General features: G+C 34.3%; 4 protein-coding genes across 7 annotated transcripts; 3 read left to right on the plus strand and 1 right to left on the minus strand.

Moving 5' to 3' along the window:
- Positions 1 to 76: 76 nt before the first annotated feature.
- Positions 77 to 6,780, plus strand: Etf-QO (electron transfer flavoprotein-ubiquinone oxidoreductase). 2 transcript variants are annotated; one of them, XM_076519497.1, is made up of 8 exons: positions 77 to 483; positions 1,178 to 1,285; positions 1,357 to 1,705; positions 1,787 to 2,093; positions 2,168 to 2,409; positions 2,469 to 2,863; positions 2,944 to 3,165; positions 5,518 to 6,780. In XM_076519497.1, exons 1-8 carry the CDS (start codon positions 450 to 452, stop codon positions 5,679 to 5,681), a joined length of 1,821 nt encoding a protein of 606 aa, XP_076375612.1. In that variant the 5' UTR covers positions 77 to 449; the 3' UTR covers positions 5,682 to 6,780. The 2 variants fall into 2 exon arrangements, with proteins under 2 accessions (XP_076375612.1, XP_076375613.1); XM_076519498.1 differs by having other exon boundaries at positions 1,183 to 1,285.
- On the minus strand, positions 3,881 to 18,015 carry LOC143258938 (uncharacterized). The gene is made up of 5 exons (XM_076519545.1): positions 15,722 to 18,015; positions 15,445 to 15,636; positions 14,454 to 14,695; positions 4,696 to 4,806; positions 3,881 to 4,141 (listed from the first exon to the last, which is right to left on the minus strand). The coding sequence occupies exons 3-5, from the start codon at positions 14,622 to 14,624 to the stop codon at positions 4,097 to 4,099; spliced, it is 327 nt and encodes a 108-aa protein (XP_076375660.1). The 5' UTR covers positions 14,625 to 14,695; positions 15,445 to 15,636; positions 15,722 to 18,015; the 3' UTR covers positions 3,881 to 4,096.
- On the plus strand, positions 7,693 to 17,900 carry LOC117226948 (odorant receptor 13a). 3 transcript variants are annotated; one of them, XM_076519519.1, is made up of 8 exons: positions 7,693 to 7,742; positions 8,389 to 8,641; positions 10,223 to 10,568; positions 10,663 to 10,893; positions 15,483 to 15,596; positions 15,688 to 15,843; positions 15,927 to 15,985; positions 17,759 to 17,900. In XM_076519519.1, exons 2-7 carry the CDS (start codon positions 8,391 to 8,393, stop codon positions 15,975 to 15,977), a joined length of 1,149 nt encoding a protein of 382 aa, XP_076375634.1. In that variant the 5' UTR covers positions 7,693 to 7,742; positions 8,389 to 8,390; the 3' UTR covers positions 15,978 to 15,985; positions 17,759 to 17,900. The 3 variants fall into 3 exon arrangements, with proteins under 3 accessions (XP_076375634.1, XP_076375633.1, XP_076375635.1); XM_076519518.1 differs by lacking the exon at positions 17,759 to 17,900 and having other exon boundaries at positions 15,927 to 16,067; XM_076519520.1 differs by lacking the exon at positions 17,759 to 17,900 and having other exon boundaries at positions 15,555 to 15,596; positions 15,927 to 16,067.
- On the plus strand, positions 17,959 to 22,812 carry LOC117226769 (uncharacterized). Its single transcript, XM_033481443.2, has 6 exons — positions 17,959 to 18,215; positions 18,894 to 19,230; positions 19,847 to 20,059; positions 20,135 to 20,248; positions 22,419 to 22,574; positions 22,698 to 22,812. The coding sequence occupies exons 1-6, from the start codon at positions 17,959 to 17,961 to the stop codon at positions 22,746 to 22,748; spliced, it is 1,128 nt and encodes a 375-aa protein (XP_033337334.1). The 3' UTR covers positions 22,749 to 22,812.
- The last annotated feature ends 131 nt before the right edge of the window (positions 22,813 to 22,943 follow it).

Genomic DNA, 22,943 nt, shown 5'->3' on the forward strand with positions numbered 1-22,943 from the left:
ATTTCAATAAGCTTTTTAATTTTCTACTTTTTAATAAATTATGAAATGAATCCAAAAATTAGAGTACAGTATGATATGAGTAAACTTTTTTCTAATTTAATTAAAAATGATGTTATAAAAATTCAAATTTTTATGAGGCATATGTGTAATCGCAGATAAAATATTTTGGCTGGAAGGTAAAGAAAGTTCTCATTATTTTGTAAGAGACTTATCTTACAAGTTCAAAATGTTTCGACTAAATTATGGAAAATTCTGAACAGATGGCACTAATGAACATTTCTAAATTGAGATACTTATTAGCATTCAGATACTTCTATCTAAACTTGTGTCAAATAAGTTGTATGCATGTAGAGTACATTACAGCAACAGCTGGCAGTAGTTATCGTATTATAGTTGACCGATAATACCTATTATTTAGATTACGATCTTTTCACTGTGGATGTACAATTATGGCTCGAGTAATAACTAAATCATCAATTAGCCGTAAGTTCGTGCATTAATAATATACTTATTTTAATTGTACAGAATTTTTTTATCCATATGAATTTCGACAATTATTGGTAATAACAATCAAATCGTATAGGGTATAGATCACCCTGTTTATCTATGCGAAAATGGTTTAAAGTTTGATCTAAAATAAAAATGTGTTAATAAAATTTACATTCTGCATCTTGGATATTAATTACGATTTTTTAACAAATTAATTACGCGAAAGTTTATTACAATATCTTATAACATACGTAACACAAGTGAACTTTGGCTTGTGATATAGATATACATCTATATATATAAATCCGTAGTTTAGGCACGAAGTTTTTAGATATGAAATATCATAACACAATCTTAAAATACATGTACAATAAATCAAGTAGAAAAATATTACTGTCTTGTTAGAGTTTATTTGTTTTTTTTTTCGTTAATATCATCTAGGTAGAACTGTCAAATTTCACGTGACACGTTTTGAAGTGATTGAATATTTATATTTATAAAATACGTAGATGTAAATATTTGTGTATGCAATGTACAGATGTAAACTTTTTCGAAATTATTTAGAATATAATTTTATAAATAATTTTATAACAAATTTTATGACTGTATAGAATATAAAATTTATATTAATTGTGAAATGATTTGAATGTTATTTTTCTATTCAAACTACATTAACCTCTGTTGGCAGTACAGAGGTTGCAATGGGTTTTTCAAAGGGCTTACTCGCAAGAAAAGTTTCCAAAAATCACGACGCATTATACAGTTGTAAGCAGAGAAACCGATCCGAGATGGAAAGGTATGTGTACAAAAACGTAAATACTATTTTTATAAATGTAGAATGTTTAAACCAATGAATACTTTTTGCAGATGTAAATATGGAAAGATACGTAGATGAAACAGACATCTTAATTGTTGGTGGTGGACCTGCTGGTTTATCAGCTGCCATTCAAGCTCGTAAACTAGCTGAAAAACATGGGAAAGAACTCAGAGTTACTGTTGTTGAAAAAGCTGCTACTATTGGAGGTCATATTCTTAGTGGAGCTTGTTTGGATCCAATTGCTTTAAATGAACTCTTTCCAAATTGGAAAGAATTGGGTGCACCATTAAATACTCCTATTACACATGATAAATTTGCGATACTTACTGAGAAAGGTAGAATACCAGTACCAATATTAAAAGGAATGCCAATGTATAATCATGGCAACTACATCGTTAGGTAAATACATCACGATAATTGAAAATAGAGCCCTATTAATATATTTTTCTAGAATTTTTTTGTCATCATTATTTTACACAGATTAGGCCATGTTGTAGCTTGGCTTGGACAACAAGCTGAAGCTGTGGGAGTAGAATTATATCCTGGCTATGCTGCGTCAGAAGTGCTTTATCATGAAGATGGGTCTGTGAAAGGAATTGCTACAAATGATGTTGGTATTGCCAAAGATGGTTCTCCCAAGGATAACTTTGAACGGGGAATGGAATTGCATGCAAAGTGTACGATTTTTGCAGAGGGTTGTCATGGGCATCTTACAAAACAAGTTTCAAAGAAACTAGATCTTAGAAAAGATTGCGGGCCTCAAACCTATGGTATAGGATTAAAAGAGGTAATTAATACAAAATTTATACGTTTACAGTATTTACATTACAACATTTACAGTCAATAAATTTTTTACCGCAGATATGGGAAATTGATCCAAAAAATCATAAATCTGGTACCGCTGAACACACAGTTGGTTGGCCACTAAAAAGGGATACTTATGGTGGTTCTTTCTTATACCACCTCAATGAAGATGCACCTCTTATCGCGATAGGTTTCGTCGTAGGATTAGATTACTCAAACCCTTATTTGCATCCATTCAAAGAATTTCAAAGGTTTAAGCATCATCCGAGCATTAAACCTATACTCGAAGGAGGAAAAAGGTAAGCTTTGCAGATTCCACGTTTGTATTCTGTTTTTATAATTAGAATTCGTATTTTAGAATAGCGTATGGCGCAAGAGCTTTAGTCGAAGGAGGTTTACAAGCTATTCCTAAACTTCAATTCCCTGGTGGTTGTCTAGTTGGCTGCACAGCAGGATTCCTCAACGTTCCGAAAGTTAAGGGAACACATAATGCAATGAAAAGTGGAATGCTTGCAGCAGAGAGTGTCGTGGAAGCTATTATCGATGGTGAAATAAATCCTTCACCTACCAAAGGCTTAGAACCAAAATCTTATACTAACAAAATAAAAAGTAGTTGGATTTATAAGGAGTTGAAAGCTGTAAGGAATGTAAGGCCAAGTTTCCATACAAGTCTTGGACTCTATGGAGGCATGATGTACTCTGGATTTTCTATGCTAATTGGTGGAAGGGAACCATGGACTCTGTCTCATGGGGGTACGATAATTTGTTACTAAGTATATACTACGAGATTGAAAATTTCATTACTATTATTACTACAAATGCAACAATTCTAGATCCAGATTACAAAAGGTTGAAACCAGCATCTGAATGTACATCAATCGATTATCCAAAACCTGATAATCAAATATCATTCGATTTATTGTCGTCAGTAGCACTTACTGGCACAAATCATGAAGCTGATCAACCTCCTCATCTAACTTTAGCCGATGATGCTGTACCCGTAAAAAGAAATTTAGGCGTTTTCGCTGGACCAGAAGGTCGATTCTGTCCTGCTGGTGAGTAAGGCATTTGTTTACATACATTTTTTCGTTTAACGATAGTATAAAATTTGTATGAGATAATTCACTTTATAAAAGAATGTGTTTGAGTACTCTTAAAATTATAAGAAAATATAATATGTAAGTTTCAATGCTTATAGAGAGTACACTTTAAAAATTAAATTACATGTAAACAGCAGTGAAAATAGCAACTGATGAGCAGCATGTAGGGTAAGATAAATATTACTAAGAAAGTATATAAATAAATAACGAGAAATACACGACAGATTTCTAAAATTTTATATTAACTTCTCGTATTGTTTTTCTATGTAAAACAACCTTAACTTTTGATTTAATCTGTAAGTATAAATGCTAGATTGCACAAAATATAATGTTAATTTGTTTTAACTCCATTGTTAGACTAATTTATCAATAATATTTTCCTATTAAATACATTCAATCAATAACGAATAAATTTTGTGCATTTCATTAATTGATCTAGGGTATATCAAGTGGTCTTGATACAGCATAGTTGTTAAAAAGATAGTTAGTTTTTTAGATTTATAAAAACAAATATTAACCTTAAAAATCAGTGATGTATCACTTATTGATATGCTTAATGTAATTCCATTTCATGAAGATCGATGATAAATCATTGTCAACATTAGACAATGAAGCATTCATGCTTAATTTGACGTCAAATTAGCGACGCGTACATTCACCATTTCCCGTGTCTCTGCAATTTCGATTAGGACCGTTCGCTTTCATCCATATTTCCCCTCTCCCATCTTTTGCTCCTTTTCTTCTCCCTCCACGAATCTCGTCTGGGTTTATCGACCGATGTGTCCTTGAACTTGAGCCATCCGAACACCCCTCATGGCTAGACTACCCTCGACCAGGCACAGGTCCCGAATTCAGGGTGAGCGTAGTTGCGGCCACCAACCCTCCTTCAGAATTTTTTCTTCTGACCCTTTCTAAAGAAAGCAGACATCGTCTGCAAACCATTCATCACTTTACCAACCATTCAATGTAACAGTAAAGAAATCAAATCTCCCGGAGTGCAGTAAAGCGATAAATACTTAGCTTGTTCATTCTCTATTTTCTCAATTCAACAAATACTTTAATTAATTGAACAAATTGATTTGTCTGATCATTTCCAAAAATGCGGGCATCGTCTGCTTATTATTTGTAACTGAACCAGCAATTCAACACGTTAGTAAAGGATTATAAAAATTGTCAGAGTACAATTTCATAATGCATACTCTATTTTTTGAACTAAAAAAATTCTTTAATTGATGAAATAAACTTTTTTACAGTTACAGTCTTTATTGAAATTTGTTTAGCTTTAATATTCCTTGGGTATTGGGGATTCGCATAAACAATCGTAGTCAGAAAATTGACCGAATTATTCGCGGTCTGGTGATTACAGACGTTTGGTGTAGTTTTTCAGATAAATTTGATACAAGACGGCATCTGTAAGCGGGCGAAATTTATATGTCTGCCGTGCTCAGAACCCTCCCACCACCTCTGATATTTACTGCACTCTACCTTCTTTCTATTTCTCTCGTGGAGCAACCTCTTGCTTTCCCCAGGATCGGTCGTCGGGGTAACGGGGAGGAGCTCGATGGGGGTTGTTTTCCTACAGGACAATTCGAATGTCTGGAAAGTGGAAGGGAACAGGTTATCGACTGTCTGGCGCGGAGGGCACAATTTGACCTTCGTAATGGAACTCTGATAATCCACCGCCAGGAGAACAGAATTACACAAGTGTGTGTGTGTGTGTGTTCTTCATTTTCAATAAATATTACTTGGAGAATTTTTGACACTTAATCTATCGGAAGCTTTTTAACCTTTTCAAGTATTTATTTTATTTATGATGCATTTGCTGTGAAATTCAAATAAATTATAATGAAACAAAATAACTAAACCAAAATAAAATCTTACAAAATTATATAAAATATGATATCTAATTACAATTAAGAACAATTTTTGTATCTTTTACAAAATGTTATAGCAAAATTCCAATGGAAAAGCCATCTTTTCATAACGAGTATACTCGACGTACACATTGAAAGGGTTAATCGGACTTTAAATTATTTTTCTATACATTGGATTATGTTACTGGGAATGATTTGATGGTACAAGATTGAAATTGCAATTGTAATTAAACAATTTATGAAGGAGCTCTTAACTATAAATTTTAAATTCTTACGAAATCGTTGTCGGTAGATAATGTGATAAATAGCACAGTTCCGATATTTCCGTATAGTTCCCCTCGCAAAAGTGTGAAATATGATTTGCATTGTTCCTAGGATAGTTTGATAAATATAATAAAATCCGTAATTATTCTTCACGTGTTATTGTTTGCAGGCGTTTATGAGTTTGTGCCACTAGAATCCGGAGAGGGGGAAAGACTGCAAATAAATGCACAGAATTGCATTCACTGTAAAACATGCGATATCAAAGATCCTAGTCAAAATATCAACTGGGTCGTGCCAGAAGGAGGTGGTGGTCCAGCTTACAATGGGATGTAAATTGCAATTGGAAATTACTTGAATATTCACAATGCATTAAAATTATATTTTTTTACGTGTGCTCAATGTTCGTGCACACAAACGACTAGAGATCCAATAATGAAAAATATGCAATCTTTAATACTGTACATAATTCTGTAAACTGTAAACGAATCGACACAACAGGATATTTTTTATATTATAATGTACAGTAAAATTATCGAATTTATACAAAGTTTTTACTTATAAATTTTTAAGCAATGTTATACTTTTTAAATACTATTTAAGAGAATAGTTGTAATGGGAAGTTTTTATATGAGGTGGATAATATACACATATGTAGAATCAATTTTGGATGACTGTACAATAAACACAATACAATTCATATAATTCTACGTTCAACGTTCAACGAAAAAGTAAACGTTAATGCAGAAAGTAAATAATGATTTTTATAATTCTTAAAATACATTGTGTTAAAAGCTTCACTGCCACTTTACAATCTTTGTTTCATAGAATTATTTCGCGAGACAATATTGTGCATATATTTAGTAAATAAATATTTCAATCACTTTTTTTATCGAAAATTAGTTTATCTTAAAGTGCATAACTTTAATTAGGAAGACTGTAAATTTCATTTAAAAATCAATAAGATTAAAGATGTTGCAGCTAGATCGGCGAACTGTGATGATTTTTATGAGAAATAAAATGAATTTTCTCTCTCTTAAAGTAGATACAAAAATTCAATTTTGTTGCACAATATGTTATATCGCTTTCTCAATTGTTATAATAATTAGAAGGTAAAAAATTATAAAAATTGTGCAACAAATTGAAAAATGAAGAGTTGATCGAAAAGAAGCTTTCTCTTAGCATGATGTCATCCATATTTTTAGAAAACATTTTATATATTTTTTATTGTTATATATACAATTCAAATTTTATTCTGATTACATAAGTACATCAATAATAATTGTACGATTCAATAAAATTATAAATCTATACGAATTCGGTACTCTAGCACGTTTTTATGGATTTATTTATACTTTATACAAATACGAACTTTTTGTAAACAATGTAACGATGTTTAAATAAAGTTTGCTTCAATAAAGTGATAAAGGAATTATTTATCGTGTTTGCAATTATTTCTGTGTTTAATAAAAAGTCAAACATTCTTTTCATAATACGAGTTATGAATAACACGCTGTAAGTATTAATTTTCTAGATTAACGTTTTAACAATGATTAAGAGCATAAATATTGTTTAATTTATCATTCCACAGCAGAATGTGTAAATTATGAGAAAATCGAATTATAAATTATTTTAATAAGATATTATTGTAAGGAGCTTAAATAAGTTATTTTCTTATCATAGTATTAAAAAGAAGTGTCTTACTAATATTTTAAAAAGAATATAGTGCGTTGTATTATAAAAAAAATTTCGCGTATACTAAATGGGACAGAATTCACAGTAAAACCAAGCAGAGGATGATTCTGCGTGAATAAAATAAGAAAAAAATTTGGTATGACATTTTTTTATCCGAGACTATTTCGAATGAAGGCAACTGTGGTAGAATAATAGACGACAACTAAGTCCTTTACGAAGATGAACAAACTTTGAAGTCGATTTTCTCGAAAATGGAGCCCAGCATAAAAAAATGTTTTCTTAAATTTTTTCTTATTTTTTCACATAGGATCACTCTCCGTTCGGTTGTACTACTGAAACTCGACTCCGTTGTTCAGAAACTTCGTTGCCAAAGAGTTCAACGATCGAGGTATTACCGCACTTCCTCCGAAACAACATCTGTGTTGGAAAAACTGTTTCTGACACGAATTCCGCTATAGTTTTTTCTGTGTCCTGTTACATTATAGAAAATCGTCCGAGAATCTGCAGGTGGCAAAGTTCGCGATTTTAGTTTCAGATGGAAAAACAGCTCAACTTTTGCTTTACTTATAATCATGTTGTATGCTCACGTACTCTATGTTACAACTTTTTTTTTGGTATTAAATATTTTATGGTAGTCGATCCGCGAGAGGTCTCGGTGGTTTGGAGATATCTCAGTGTACTGTTGTTCGTCGTTCGTGATCGGTATATGACACAATCTTATTGCGATAAATCGAAATTTCGCTGTATATCTGCCGTTGCAAGGCAAAACAACATACGTCGCATTTCAGTTTATACCATAACTGCACTTTGCGAGACAGCATTTTGGTTTCGAAATGAAAAACGCATAAAAATAATTTTTCCTTTTATTAGAAGCCGAAAATTTTATTCTGTATAAATGAAGCAAGTAAATATAAATAAAGAATAACACATAAATCTAAAAAATTTAAGAAACATACGTGCTTGCATCTCATAGTATTTTATGTTAATTGAAACTGACAAAATTATATACATTCAGATCAGACGTACATTTGTATTGTACTTTGCGTTATTTCGATAATGAATTGCTATTTGAAGCTTTAACACTCGGACAGCGGGCCTGGGGGTCCCGTTCGGGTGCCCAAAAGGAGTATTTTAAAAAATATGGTGAAAATAATTGATGAATAAAATTATAAACATCCCTAAGCATACTCGATTATATTTTCGTCAAAAACATTCGGTGTTTGAGTGATTCTACGAAATAGGAACATGTGACTTACGTTGTTTTGACTTACCATACATATTATAGGAACAAACAATGGAGTTCTATAGAAATTTCAATTTTTGAGGTAATCAATATCATTGTTCAAAGCGATGCCTACGAAGAATATCATTCGACCGGTAGAAATTGGCCTACGATTCACTGGAATATGGCCGTCTGCTTACGAAAATTTCTTTCGATTGCTTTGGGTACTAATGATGAGTCCAACACTAGTCATTCAATATTGGTACGTAAGGAATCGCTTCAATTCTGAGAACTTGGTAGACTTGATAGAATGCGTGAGCTGTGCTGTGCCGTATGCTCTGATCTTTCTCAAACTGGTCACCTTCTGGAATAAACGCAGGTAAGCTTTGTCGCAAAGCGTTGTTTGAAATATTATAATTGATACAATACAAAAGTATTAATAAATGAAATAATACTCCGTTACAATTATTCAGAAAATACTCGGATAAAATATTAAGTGTAATTGTTATGGTTACATAGTGTAAAACACTACGGTAATGTAGAATAGTGTCTTAAGGTAGTGTAGAATAGAGCCTTTGTGGTTTCCATTTTCATATTAACAATGAAAATTGTGGCGTACTGCTGTAGACTATACATATAGTAAACGAATTCAATGCAATGTACAATGCAACATTCTCTGTGGGAGTGTCATAAACGTTTCAATAACTTCGTGTTATTGGAATCTATTCAATGCTGCCAGACGCAACGGGGTGCGAACGGCTTTGTCTTTAAATCAAAAATTGACTAAACAGCAACAGTTAGCTGTGAACTGCTTGTTAGCCATTGCGGGTAATACTATTGGAATTCACGAATATCGAACATTATATCTTGCAGTGTACATAATTTTGAAAATTAATGGCAGCAATAGTAGAACGTGATTTACGCAGCAAATATAATGCTAAAAAAACTATAAATGATAACTGGAGTCATCCCTAAAAATTGGAAAACAGAAGGATATAATATTGTTTGTACTAATCTAATTTCTAAAAATTAATTCTAGATTTATTCCTTTAAACCGACGTGTTATTTTTGATATTAACGAGACCAATTCTGGACAATCTAAAATAGACATGTTTCTAGTATGCAAATATCGTTTAATAATTTCACTGTATGAATATTATCCCGATAATTATCGGGGTGTCTTAGAATTTCATCTATCGGTGTGCTCTATTACATACTAAAAATGAAGAAATATATTAATGTAATGAGGTAGTAAATTCAGAGTTATAAACAAAAGCTCCTTTCGCGGGTTCAGTTTAGATAGAGTCTTCGGACCCAAAGCCCGTTTTTAGCGCTTTAGAAGTTGCCAGCAATTGCCTGAAAGGGTGTCTTGCACATTATTGGCCGAAGCGCCGTTTTCCACTGTCATAATAGCTTTTATTGGCCGTCAGACCCAAATCTCTGTTTACGACTCCTTATAAGAACATCTTTGAGGTAATAAACCCGACGGGATCATAAATGGAAGCATCTTCAGTTTGGGCCAGTTAGGGTCCGTAGGCTTAGGGTTGTTGTTAAGCACTTTCCGACCGCTAGACGAGGCATTCATGAACATTCGATTCTTCTTTAGCCGCTGATCATATTGTAACAAAATATAAACTGTCTATAATCTACAGTAAATCCTAATTGACGCTCAGATTGTGCACAAAAATGGACAATTTGAGAAGTGGAGATTATTCGAGGCGATTATTCCTCGTTTTTATAGTTGTTGACAATCGGTAACTATAAAAACAAGCCGCAACGCTGGAATAATCGTACATCCTCTTCCCAAATTGTCCATTTTTGTTTCCAAGCTAAGCGTCAATTAGGGAGAATTTACTGTAATCAGTTTCTTGGGGATTATTAGTTGGGAGATTTTTAAACTCTTGTTCGATACAAAACAATCGTTAAGAACTCTATTAATAGGCACTTGCCATTTTTGCAGAGTATTTAAAACCATTCTAATCGCAATGGATGCTGATTGGGATAACACTTCCATTACGAAAGACCTCATGGCAGAGAAAGTTAAATTGTCGACTCGCTGCTCCCAATTGGTACTGAGCATATATGTTTTCGCAGTGTTCACATACAGTCTTGTGTACATCAACGGCATTCGTAGTACCGGTTACAATAACATTTCTGCAGAGTCTGCGGAATTGTTAATCAAAATGGAACTTCCATCGGTAGCTTACGAAAGCCTGAATTTCCAATACGTAATAATCGCCCAAATTTGCCAATTATTATTGGTCGCTTTTGCCATAGCTACCATGGACTCTCTACTGATTACGCTGGTAATACCCGAAAATAGAAAAATTGTTCTATAGCACGTTTTATATTTGTTCATGATCTGTTCACGATTCGTTAACTTAATATTTCGTTTTATAGATATTACACGTTGGAGGGCAGATAGAAGTGATACATCAAGTTTTAGCAGGCATTCAGTTAAAGGGCATAAAACGTGGTTTGCAAAAAAGTACTTTTAAATATTTATTCAAAAAGCATCAGAATATCATTGACTTCACAAAATACATTGAGAGCCTTTTTTCATTCATTGCTTTGATGCAAATGGTGTGCAACACGATTAGTATTTGTTGTATAGGCTTCATGATGATGATAGTGAGTAAGACTTTCGACCATTACATTTTTGAAATAGTACAAACGCCTCATAACTTTCATCCAATGTTTCATATACCGTGATATAAGATGCATGCGATCAATTTCAGAGTAAATTGAAAATGTAGAACAGAATTTGAAGTTCAAGATTTTGTTCAATGCAAAGCCTAGTTTTCTACAGAATTACTAAATCATTCCGAAAACAAACTAAAGGCACAGCAATTGGTCACCCCACAGTAATCGACTCCACTATCCGATGAATCATACGGGCGTTGTCCTTTTTCCGCAGTCGCACGAGGTGGCGCGAATCGCTTAGTCCGCGAAAAATAGCATTAGGAACGAGCGTTCGAATAAAGCGACTAGCACGACGCGCAGAGCCGAGGAGCGACGAACAGCAAATGCCTCCTCGAAAATTTGGTCCCAGGCGCTTTGTTGCGCTTCACGTAGGTAAGTGTTGGCTCATACAAAACCATGGTTACATTCTTTTTACCGGCCCTGCGCGTCGCTGCTCGGCCCTGCGCAGTCCGCGATGCGACGCCCAACTTTTCGGATTTACTTATTCGATCTTTAGCACGGATCGGTAGCACGTATGTGAGGTCAGCTGACGACCAGGGTTGTGTGGGTTTTCGATATTTCGGATTCGGCTCAAGTCGAGAAAACTCGGTTGAAATCACAATGTAGGAAGGGAAACTACGGTAACCCCACCAGAAATTTCTGTAACGCTTCTGTTACCGCGAGAGGTGCTAATCAAACATCGAGCTCAGGAATACATTACTTTTTAAAAATATATTTATTAACTCCTATCACTATTCGGCTGGTTCTCCCACTCGCCGCGCTGTAACGAAAAAAACTGGGAACACGGCGCATTGCGACGTATCGTTTTCGTTGCATACAAATATGTAGTTTATTTTAAGTAGTGCAATGATATTATGATCCCGATTTATGTACTTTAATAAATCATTATTTCTTCATTACAAGGAGATAAGGAAATCAGTAATTAATAAAATATGAGATATACGAGAGTGTTAATAACTAATGACTAGACTGTGGATTTTATGCAAAATAAAAGAGGTAGACAGAGGCTCTATGTCACGTCGCGTCGTGATAGTAGTTCAGAATTATAATGTTCACCCAGTAGATGCGCCATGCCGCTGTGCGAGACACCCGCGCATGCGTTGCAAGCCCCCATTCCTTGCGTAGCCTATATTCCTTCGTACACTAAGCCAGATGAAGATATTATTTCCCCTCCAGTTTTCCCCTTCGACGACGCTGTTCCCCTATTTTTCGGCTGCAAGTAACCCCACTCGTCGCCCACATGCACGCGACACAACGCAGTGATATACATAGTTTCAATTTATAACTAATGTGTTCTGTTCCGTAATATACTGCAATATTATGTCACCTTCCCACAAAATAAAATACGGTAATTTCTCTCTAATTCGCACTCAGATTGCGCACAAAAATGGACAATTTGGGGAGAAGAGATATGATTATTCGCGCCTTGCATCTCGTTTTAATAGTTGTTGACAATCGGTAATTATAAAAATGAGCTACAAGGCTCGAATAATCGTATCTTCTCTTCCCAAATTGTCCATTTTTGTACACAATCTGAGCGCGAATTAAGGTGAAAATACTGTATATATATAAGCGATTTATTTGATTAAATTGGTATGATACGCTGCGATAGCTTCAACCTTGCAATCCTGTCATGTCGGTCATTTATCATCATGTAAGTAAGCCACGGTCTCCTCCTGGCGAGGTCCCAACCAATTCACGTTACGTCTGCGTTGTGAGCATTGTTGCCAGGAAATGTATGGCACAAGGGGATATCTCTGTGTGCCCTTTGCGACATGTCCCATAATCACAACAAACTAATGTTTGAGCAATAACGATTTCGATGGAATTTTCAGTATGTATATAAGTTACTGGGATCTATACAAAATGCATTTTTTAAATTTTCGTTATAGGCTCAGATGAAAAAGTAGAACAATTTTTAGTATTTAATAAACTCTAACGTTTCAAAAAAATTTTAATCGCTTGGCCTAATTATGAAAAAATTATATTCCGTTTTAAAAGATGTACGAATACTTACATTGAACGAATACTACACTGACTGTACACTATGAAGGAAAAGTAGTATTATTAAAAGCACGAAGATAATACCATGTCGCATACTAAACGTCATTGCAAAATGTTTGTTGTTACGTTTTTTTTTATTTTTGATTCTTGTAGCTTGATGTTTCTTCGAATCTTTATTCCTCACGTATCTATTTCTTTGTTATAATTATTGTCATAATTATCTTCTGTAATAATAGTTGTGTTTAATAATAGTCGTTTATACTTGATTGTATATAACTTGTTCATTTAGTGCTTTCTTATTTGACTCGAGTTTTCCGTGGTTTCTTACGTTTTCCTCATTTCTCATTTCCGCTCTCTTCATTTTTCTTTTGATCGAACTCGCGCGAACTTTCGCGAATGATCAGCATTCAATATTAAATGTAAACTTTCGTTATGGATTTATCAATTTCGAAGGTGTTTATCCCTCAATCTAACTCTCCAGGCAAGAAATACGATATTAACTTTGATATTGGGTACAGTTTTATCACTGAATGTGGCTAAAATGTTTTAACTTTTATGAATATGAGAGGAGCCAAGTATTTTGCAAATCTTTCGTTTATGTTTCCGATTAAATATATGTATATTGTAGCATATGTATATTAAATATATGTATGACGTACATGTTATGTCGCGGAAATTAACTGTAGTAGAATAAAAATGAGTAAATATTAGAACATATTGTCAAGATCATTATTCTGGGAAACTTAGATCAGGGCTCGGAATAACCGAGCACGCACACCGATGCCGCGTGGGTTACGCCTCCTGATTACCGCTGCAACGTCTTACTCCCCGCGTTGCCCTGTTCGGCTCGGAGTACCTCAAGCGCGTACCGTAGTAACTATTCGTGGCGCATTAGGGGCGACACTTGTGTCAATAGATTTCCACGTCATCCATGAGGTATTATTGTCAATGCGTTTTTTTTGTCAGTGGTAATTTTCAAGATTTATTTTCCATATTTATCATCATCCATATTACTAACAATAAAAACGCATTAACAATAGGTACCTCATAGGTAATGTGGAAATCCACGGTACGCGCCTGAGGTGTTGTGAGCCGATGGAAGCAACGCGGGGTGCGTGACGCTGCGGTGGTAGTCAGGAGGCGTAGCCCTCGCGGCGTCGATGTTACGTGCTCGTTCGTTCCGAGTCTTGTTTTAGATCGTCTTTTCGGCCCGAGATCTAATCCAGACCTAGTTTAGACCTAACGCCTTAGGTTTGCGTTACACGAGTCCGAAACAAAAAAGTACTATCATATTATTGCTACTTTATGCAGTTATTCATTTATGTATTTATTAGTGGTATACAATTACCAATATTTTAAAACTGATACCTATTTGTCCAAAAGAATTGAATGTTTTTTTCAACATAAATTCTCTAAAACAGTGATGAAAATAATTTTAGGAGATCTTTATAAGCTGCAAAAATATGGACTGTAATTATGGATACCTTAACAGCTCCTGGACCACTAATTGTAAGAAGGAGACTAGAATAAATGTAGACAATAGGTTTGCTGCGGTGGCCGAGGTAGAACTGGTGGCCAGTCGACGAAAGTCCAGCTCTGGCCGGGTCTCTCTTTGTCCTAAGATCCAACGCAAATGTTCTTGCGATGAGTTTCATGAATACATTTCTATCGTCACCGCAGTCGAGCTCTCGGATCCTACGGGTGGTTCAGCTTCAAACCGTTGCGCCTACAAAGGATTCACCGTGAAAACCTTTGAACCTCATCTCAGATATGCACAGGGTCAGAGACTTAACGACTTCATTTGAAATATCTCTGTTATTTTTAGTGACATAAAAAATTCTTGAGGAATAAAAATGTTTGCTTTAGTGAGCCGCTTATTGTGATACATATCGTCATTCTTCTTCTAAATGGTTCAAATATTGTGATTAGTCTTATCGCTAATGCAAAGACATTTGTTATATGTTGACCTTTGGATGACCTTCAGAAGAGTTATTTTTCAAGAGACATAACAATGCACGAATAGGATGTTCATGCTTCCTGTATTTTAGTAGGGTTGTATTAGAAGAGCCTGCCTCCGTCTATTAGCGTCTAGAAATTTTATTGAAAATTCACACGATCTGTTGAAGATTATTACATGATTCTGAAGTGGTCGATTGTATCGATAAATTTGTCAACTGCATCGAATTTATGAGGCCCTGTCTAATATTTATAAGAAATGTCTCTTCGATGTGATAATACGAAAACGTTCTACATTTCCGATTTACCTGAACATGCGAAATTTTCGTTTCGCAGATTACTGAGTTATCCAAAAAGATTTCTTGAGTTCATTTCAATATGGCGTTTGCATTTTAATATATGAATAAATATTAATGTCGCTTATAAATTTTAATTAAATGAAGGAAAAATTGTGTTCGTACTTTCTCGAAAAGTGAAGATCTTTTCAGCCAACTCAATAACAACAATATTTTCAATTACCTTCCAAGTACAAATCAATGTTTAATTGATTATTACAGTCATTCGATAGCAATGACAACGTAAGAATGATGATAAAAATATTTTTCTTTTATCTCTGCATTGCGATGGAGGCGTTCATCTTTTGCTACTCAGGAGAGTACCTTAGCAATAAGGTCAGCACCAGCTATACAAACAATAATTAGTGCAGTCTACCTAAGAAAAAATAAATAATTTAATTATAAAATATATCCTGTCCGATTTTAGAGTACATCGATTCATATTGCGGCATACAACTCACTATGGTATCTTCTGAAACCTGATGATGGTCGCATAATCATACTTTTAATAGCAAGATCCCAAAAAAAGTCAACAATTACCGCTGGAAACGTAATAGACTTGTCACTAGAACGCTTTACCGGCGTAAGCATCCTTTTTATTATAAACATGATTTTATAAATGATAAAACGTAAAGAAAAGTGGACGGAATCATTCACTGTTTCCAGCTTATGAAGGCTTCTGCTTCGTATATTTCTATATTACGTGCCATGTGCTAACACCGGAGGTATGATTCACAATGTGGCAAATAGAAATTTATTATCATGCACAAAAATTATACAACACGTAATTCAATAAACATCTGAAATCACCGAATCCATTTCGGTATTTCTTATCCTCCAATAATTATCTGACCAAATTTTATATTTTACATAGGGTTGGGGAATCAGTTATTGTGGGCTAGGCAATTACTGTGTAATAATATTTAAATTAAATTAATTATTTATTTGTTAAAATTAAACATGTAAAAGACGGAAGTTCTTAAAATACCACAAAGATTATTTCAATTTTTTGATACTGAATTCGGGAAAATTTCTGTAAAGCTTATGAAAACGTTTAAGAAAAAAACGAACGAAGGAAGATCAATATTCAATAAAATAGTATTTAGAAAGGTAGGACAGTAATCGAAGCACAGAAAGATAACTAATCTTTATAGATCATAGGCACACCAGTAACTGACACCAGAACATTTTTTTGTTCTTTCTCCTAATATTCGAACAAGATTTTGATATTTGTTTTATGGGAAAATTGATATCGATAAAATAAACTTTGAATTCAATCTTCAAGGTCTTAAAAAATGTCAACTAAATTGCTGAAATTGTTTTTAGCAGCGAAAACTCCTGAAGTCCGTCGACAGGGTGCAACAGGACTCGGAATTAAGTACACGCAACACGGCGATGTCGAGGGCTATGCCTCCTGACCAAATGGGGTGGCGACGCATGCGCAGGGAGTTCCGCACAGAGGCGTGGGACGTCTATCGGGCGACTATTATAATTCTAAACTACGATTGCGACACCACGCAGAGCCTCTGCCTGATCGTAGTTCAGAATTGTAATGTTCGCCCGGTTGTCGCCCCACGCCGCTGTGCAGAACTTTTGCTCATGCGTCGCCTGTTCCCACTTCTTGCGTAGTGACTTTTTCTGAGTACAGTAATAGGACTTATTCCCCTGCATGCTTTTCTTACTCCCACATCTAAATCGCAGTGGATACTATCTCAGCAGTGAATCGTCAGCCAATCAGAGCAAATAAAATTAATCCATATCGTTTACCCGTGGTCGCCTAAATGCTACACGTACACATATAAAGCAACTGGCATATACGTTTGATGTGCTCCGAGCTGAAAGAGGTGACCACGGTTGAGCGAGACGCTGCGATGGGAGACAGGAGGCGTAGTCCTCAATATCGCCGTATTGCCGGGCCCTTAATTCTGAGCTCTGGGATACAATAATTAACTCCTGTACCCTATACAATTTTTATTTATACTTCTATTTGAATTATTCAGTCTCCCTTTAATTACTAAACTTCAGAAATCAATTTAATTGATTCTTCTATTCGATCTAATCAAGAAACCAATCAAGATCATCATATTTGATGCAATAAAATGTAACACTCGGTGAAAACTGAATTTAGATTGTCGTTTTGATAGTCTCTGACCACCGTTTCACTGTCACTCGTCTGAAAACTGCTTCAGTTACAGATTCGGATCGCAAGAACGAAATAACCTTTCGTTTTTTCCATCGCGAAAGAAAATTCCTAGAAACTTTAAGCGCACGTATCTATTTATAAACGCATTTCCTCGTCCATTTTAGAATTTGAATTCGCCGCAACTTGCACAATCGAATCAATTTAACATGTTCTTGCGTGTTGCATGTCAGATTCTGTAGTTTCGACGGACATCATTTATCAATGCAGAAAAGTTGTAACAACAACTTTTCCTTCCTTCGTTTCCGTTCTCGATAAGCCTATGATATATGCAGCGTTATTTCAAATATGTATGCAGATCATGCGCGACGATCGCCTGCTCGAGTATACTACCGACGCAGACTAATTTTCTCACAACATTTCCGAGAAAGTTTCCAGTCCCACGCAGAACGCTAGAAACCAGGAGAGCAACAAATACGAATGGGTTCGAAAGATAATGAAATTTTGCAAATCAAAGGGAAGCGGAATTTAGAAGAAGAAAGCAAATATCGCGGCGAGATGAAATCGCCAAGTACAGTCAGCAAATCTGTTAAGTTCGGCCTTCATTTCGCCGGTATCTGGCCAGGCACACCACTCCCAGGTTTGCACAAAATCCTCTGGGTGATCTTCATGGTTCTGTTTCAAGGTTATCAATACAGATATATAATAACACGATTCAAATCTGAAAGTCTCGAAGCTCTGATCGACAGTTTGACCATCGTTTTGCCGTACTCTTTAGTATCAATTAAGCTGACTGTTTCTTGGATACATCACAGGTAAATTGTTTCAAATGAATTAGTCCCGATCCTGCATACAATCTATAACATATTTGTGTATAGCAATCTATTTTCTCGAGAATTGAAAGGCATAACACATTTTTGTCACGTTATCTGCATCGTTGAAAATCGTGATCTGTTATCTTCGCGTAAAAATAAATTAGCTTCAAGTGATGATATGAAAGTTTGAAATGAAGAAATAGCTTCATAAACTTGTACTTCGTTGTATCATTAAAATATTATTACTTCTGAACATACCATCCACTATAGCAACGTCTATAATTAGACTGCGGATCTTTATGCAAGATAAAAATTGTCTACATCGATTGTAAGAAACAGAAGTGAAACAAAAATTTATTTTATCTTAAGTCCTCCAAATTCTTCTATCATTTTACGTTTCATCAATTTATTTTCGTCATAAGTACATCAAATCTGCAGTATCCTTAAAATAAAATATTAAATTTCTTTCTTAAATCTTTCTTGAATCTCCTTAATTGGTGCTTTACGAAAGGGGAGCGGTCTCTTTATTGTAAAGTATTATAGAAGGAGACACTTGAATACCATTGAATGGATAGATTTTTCATTCGATTGATAACTAAAATTGATGTGTAAAACGGAAATTATGTAATTCTCGATCAAACGAAAAGGTCTAATATCTGACATGTCGATACCTCGTAGCGTCTTGTGCAATCTTTTATCCACAATGGAAGAGGACTGTGAGAAATATGCGGCCATCGATACAAATAAGTTAATACCGAAAGCGGCAGAGCTTTCCTATCGTTTAACAACCATAACCGTTGTCCTCTACCCAGCATCAGCGGGCTTCTATGCAGTCGGTACTTTCGCGTTCCAACAAAGCAATGATTCAACGGCACGTCGACTTCTTTTGAACATGGATCTGCCATTCGAGACAAACGAGTCACCGGTTTACGAGCTTGTGGTAACAACACAATTTCTCTTTCTAACGTCATCGGCATTTACCTTTGGCATCTTCAGTGCTCTTCTTTTGATGATGGTAAGCGAAAATGTGTTCAATCATGACGACTTCACTGCGGATCTTTCTGTAAAGTAAAAATGTTCTGGATCAATTGTAAGAATCAGGAGCCACATCGCATAAAATTCATAACTTAACGAAAGCTTCTGATTTGAAGAAACCATAAAAATATAAATATCAATCGTTTGAAAAATATTGGAACATATTCTACAGGCAATAGAACATATTATGCATGTGTACACAATATATTTTGAAACGAAATAACTTTTTTAATATTGGACCAAATGAATTGAAATTTTTGAAAAAAATTGTTTAGTCACTGTCTAGCGAACTAGACCTCTAGTTTTAAAGAAGTTCAAATCCAATTTGAAAATAGTTCTTCTATTTTAAAAGGTGTTCGAATACTTTAATGAGCCACTGTTTATTAAACATTAATTTTTAATGTACAGGGTGGTACACCTTAATCTCTTTTAATTGTGATGATATAAACAATATTTTCTATGCAATTTGAATGATGTCAATGGACGAATATGTTGCTAAGAGTATTTTTATGTTAACCATTTCTTTCACGATATTAAAGAAGAAATCTATTTTGTTGTTTTTTACAACGGTTTAATCATAAAATCATTATTTTTAGACGCTTCATCTGGGGTGTCATGTTGATATTTTGTGCCACACCCTATCGGATCTATCTACGATCAATAATGAGCACATACGGTTCTTCATCAGCAGACAGCAAGAAATCACCTTGTTTGCAAAGCGGGTTGAACAGCTCTTTACGTACATATCTCTTAGCCAACTCTTCTCGAACACTTTGATTACATGTTGCTTAGGTTATCTTATTGTTATTGTATGTAATTGCAGAAGTGAATACGTGTACGTAGCACATTCAGTTTTTTGAATGTTATTTAACTTTGCATTTCAGACGCTAAAGACCGACGGTGGACTTTCTATGCTGATCAAATCTGTACTCTTCTATTACGTTATTTGCCTAGAAGCGTTCATATACTGCTTTGCTGGAGAATATCTCGACATTAAGGTTATTGAATAAAGTCAATTAGTATTGATTTAAGTATTGATAAATATTGTTTGGTCGGAAAGTAATAGTGTTTTTGCAATAAATTTCATTTTGTAAGGGTGTTAAAAAAGCACTTGACTCAGTATTTCGCCAATAAAAATCAGGATTCCCGTGAACATAAGATTTCAAAGCCATGAGAAAAATGTCAAAAAATTATAGAACAATATATCGTTAAATAATGTTTACTCCAAACATTAAAAAATCGTCTTTCATTTTCTTGCGAAAAAACGAAATTAGTTTCCGGACCACCTCGTAATTGATGCATGGAAAAATGGTTCAAAGTTGTATATCAAGGGAGCGCACAATGTTACAATTGGCTTTTACGCTTTTTTGTTAGAACGTGAAAGTCACCTTGAGATTTTCGGTGATAATGGACAAATTTTAATTCGTGATAAACATGATTTTTAGCGAACAAAATATTCTTGGATGCACTCTTTTGTGTTTTATAGATTGCAGATTTAATGCATCTGTGATTAACATGAGTAGATGATTACATATATGTATGTATATGTATGATACATTACATATATGATATATATATATACATATATATTATATATACATACATACATATATACATATATACATATATATTTTCAGTGATATATTTATATCAATAAAATGATTGATGAAGATTGAACAATTTTTGTTTTGTCTCCAGTATTCTGCAACTGATGCAGAAGATTTCTGTTTTGCAGAAAGATCCGCAGTCTAGTCACAAATTCGTTCACACAACGCATGTTTTACTTAATTACACCAAGAATTCAAAGAATTTGAACTCGTAAAAATTTGGTTGCTACCAGATATAGTTGAATAATCAATCACTTGTGAAATTCTACTGCGATAACTTCGAAACTTTATCTCGTCAGTCGGGGGTTAACGTTGTTGACAGTCAATGGCGGTGTCGGTCGAACTTCGTTTCAGTTAATTCTTGTTTGTCAGAGCAGTGCGGGTGAAAGCTACGACGGAGATTCAATATAATCCAGAGCACTGAACTACAGCTCTGTTTACTGCTGTTATGATATCCTTTGTTGACCACTGCACTCAAACTTCTCTTTGGCTTTCCTCCCGTGATTTACTACGTCATCAACTTCATTGTTTCCAAATACACTTATAATTAGATTTGTAGTAAATAAATTGCAGATATTTGCGCAGATTTCTTTGGCTTAGAACCTGAAACGAAGTTTATCTCCTCTGTCACCGATTCCAATGTGCAGTGGTATGTTCATGTTTCGGATAAAAAGAGCATTCGATTCAACCTCCCCAATCACTCTTAACTACCGTCAAGTTTTTTAATATTTCTTTTACAGTTGAAGATCAAAAGCTGAGAATTTCTTAAAAAATTTTTCAAAAACTACAATAATCTCATCCATAATCCATAAAATTAGTTAGATTGTGTCTCTAGGATGCTTAAGGTAGTATTGAGATATTGCCAAAGCAATATCGATTTTTTTGTAAACTATCTATTTGGAAAAGCGAAATTACTTTTGCAACAACCCTATAGAAGGTTTAAAGTCTGCTTAAGAGAGGGCCATTTTGTATCCATGTAAGAAAAAGTTAACAATAAATATTTCTTTTTTCTATTCGAGGTATATTTATTTATACAATACTGTTAAATAATACATTTGGGTTCCTGCAAAAATAAAATATAAAAATTTTATAAAAGAATATTATTAGAAAAAAGTACATGTATAAAATTCTGTGATTCTCCCTTAAGCATGCTAGAATTAATACAATGTGATAAGTTTTTTAGAAATTATCATTTAACAAAAAATTACCGGGTTTTTCTTAGACATAAGTTCGATGATCGAAAAGCCTATTAGTAAATAAAGTAATTAAAGTGTTAATTTGTCTCTTGGTGTAAAATTAAGTGACATAACAAAGGCATCAGTATGATGAAATGGTAAATAATTGATCTTATTTTCTTCTTTGACAATGAAAAATTCCGATAAGAGATATTAGTGTAAAATAAGATTAATCGCAAATCGATACGAAGGATGTATGAGGGTTAATTGTATTTTGTATTTTGCTGTATTCCTCACATTCGTTTCCGAGAAAAGTGCACGAACATCTGATATTTTACAGTGAATATACGCGTTCGTATGTTGCTAAATTTTCTGCAAATTTTTAGAGCAGAATGATCGGCGACACAGTGTATGGATCACTTTGGTACAACATGGAACCGATTAAGAGTCGGCAACTTGTGCTTTTAATACTAAAAGCTCAAAAAGGACTGCCTCTGACTTTTGGAAAGTTTTCGAACCTTAATTTGGAAAGCTTCTCCAGTGTAAGATTTTTATGTTATACGCATGACAGTAGCTGATATTTGCAAAAAACGCTTGTTTATAATATAAAAATACATATATACCAATTTAAATAATAAAAGAAACTTTATGCATTCTCTTTCTAGATCATGAAGGCGTCAGCGTCTTACATGTCAGTACTTCTTGCGATGTCCTGAAATTTAAACTTTGCAAGTATTGTACATATAGCATACGACAATTTAAAATTCAAAATTCAAGCAACACGTTTTTAAGTGAAGTAATTTTTATTTCTCCACATAACTTCTGATATTATTTCTTCTGAAAATCTCTGGCATACATATTCTGGAATATACAATTTTTATAGCTCAAGAAAAATAGTTATTCCTTGTTAT

This window comes from Megalopta genalis, chromosome 3 (assembly GCF_051020955.1).
Source record: "Megalopta genalis isolate 19385.01 chromosome 3, iyMegGena1_principal, whole genome shotgun sequence".
NCBI lineage: Eukaryota > Metazoa > Arthropoda > Insecta > Hymenoptera > Halictidae > Megalopta > Megalopta genalis.

Bases quoted from the DNA above. Each gene is read 5' to 3' on its own strand.
- Etf-QO (XM_076519497.1), top strand. From the start codon at position 450: ATGGCTCGAGTAATAACTAAATCATCAATTAGCC. The intron at 2,410-2,468 runs GTAAGCTTTGCA...TTCGTATTTTAG, and splicing joins ATACTCGAAGGAGGAAAAAG to AATAGCGTATGGCGCAAGAG. The intron at 2,864-2,943 runs GTACGATAATTT...CAACAATTCTAG, and splicing joins ATGGACTCTGTCTCATGGGG to ATCCAGATTACAAAAGGTTG.
- LOC117226948 (XM_076519519.1), top strand. From the start codon at position 8,391: ATGCCTACGAAGAATATCATTCGACCGGTAGAAATTGGCCTACGATTC. The intron at 8,642-10,222 runs GTAAGCTTTGTC...CCATTTTTGCAG, and splicing joins ACCTTCTGGAATAAACGCAG to AGTATTTAAAACCATTCTAA. The intron at 10,569-10,662 runs GTAATACCCGAA...TTCGTTTTATAG, and splicing joins ACTCTCTACTGATTACGCTG to ATATTACACGTTGGAGGGCA.
- LOC143258938 (XM_076519545.1), bottom strand. From the start codon at position 14,624: ATGAAACTCATCGCAAGAACATTTGCGTTGGATCTTAGGACAAAGAGA. The intron at 4,807-14,453 runs GTATCCATAATT...TCCACTTTCCAG, and splicing joins GTGGTCCAGGAGCTGTTAAG to ACATTCGAATTGTCCTGTAG. The intron at 4,142-4,695 runs GTAGAGTGCAGT...AATGGTTTGCAG, and splicing joins ACGAGAGAAATAGAAAGAAG to ACGATGTCTGCTTTCTTTAG.
- LOC117226769 (XM_033481443.2), top strand. From the start codon at position 17,959: ATGAAATCGCCAAGTACAGTCAGCAAATCTGTTAAGTTCGGCCTTCAT. The intron at 19,231-19,846 runs GTAAGCGAAAAT...CATTATTTTTAG, and splicing joins GTGCTCTTCTTTTGATGATG to ACGCTTCATCTGGGGTGTCA. The intron at 20,249-22,418 runs GTTATTGAATAA...GCAAATTTTTAG, and splicing joins GAGAATATCTCGACATTAAG to AGCAGAATGATCGGCGACAC.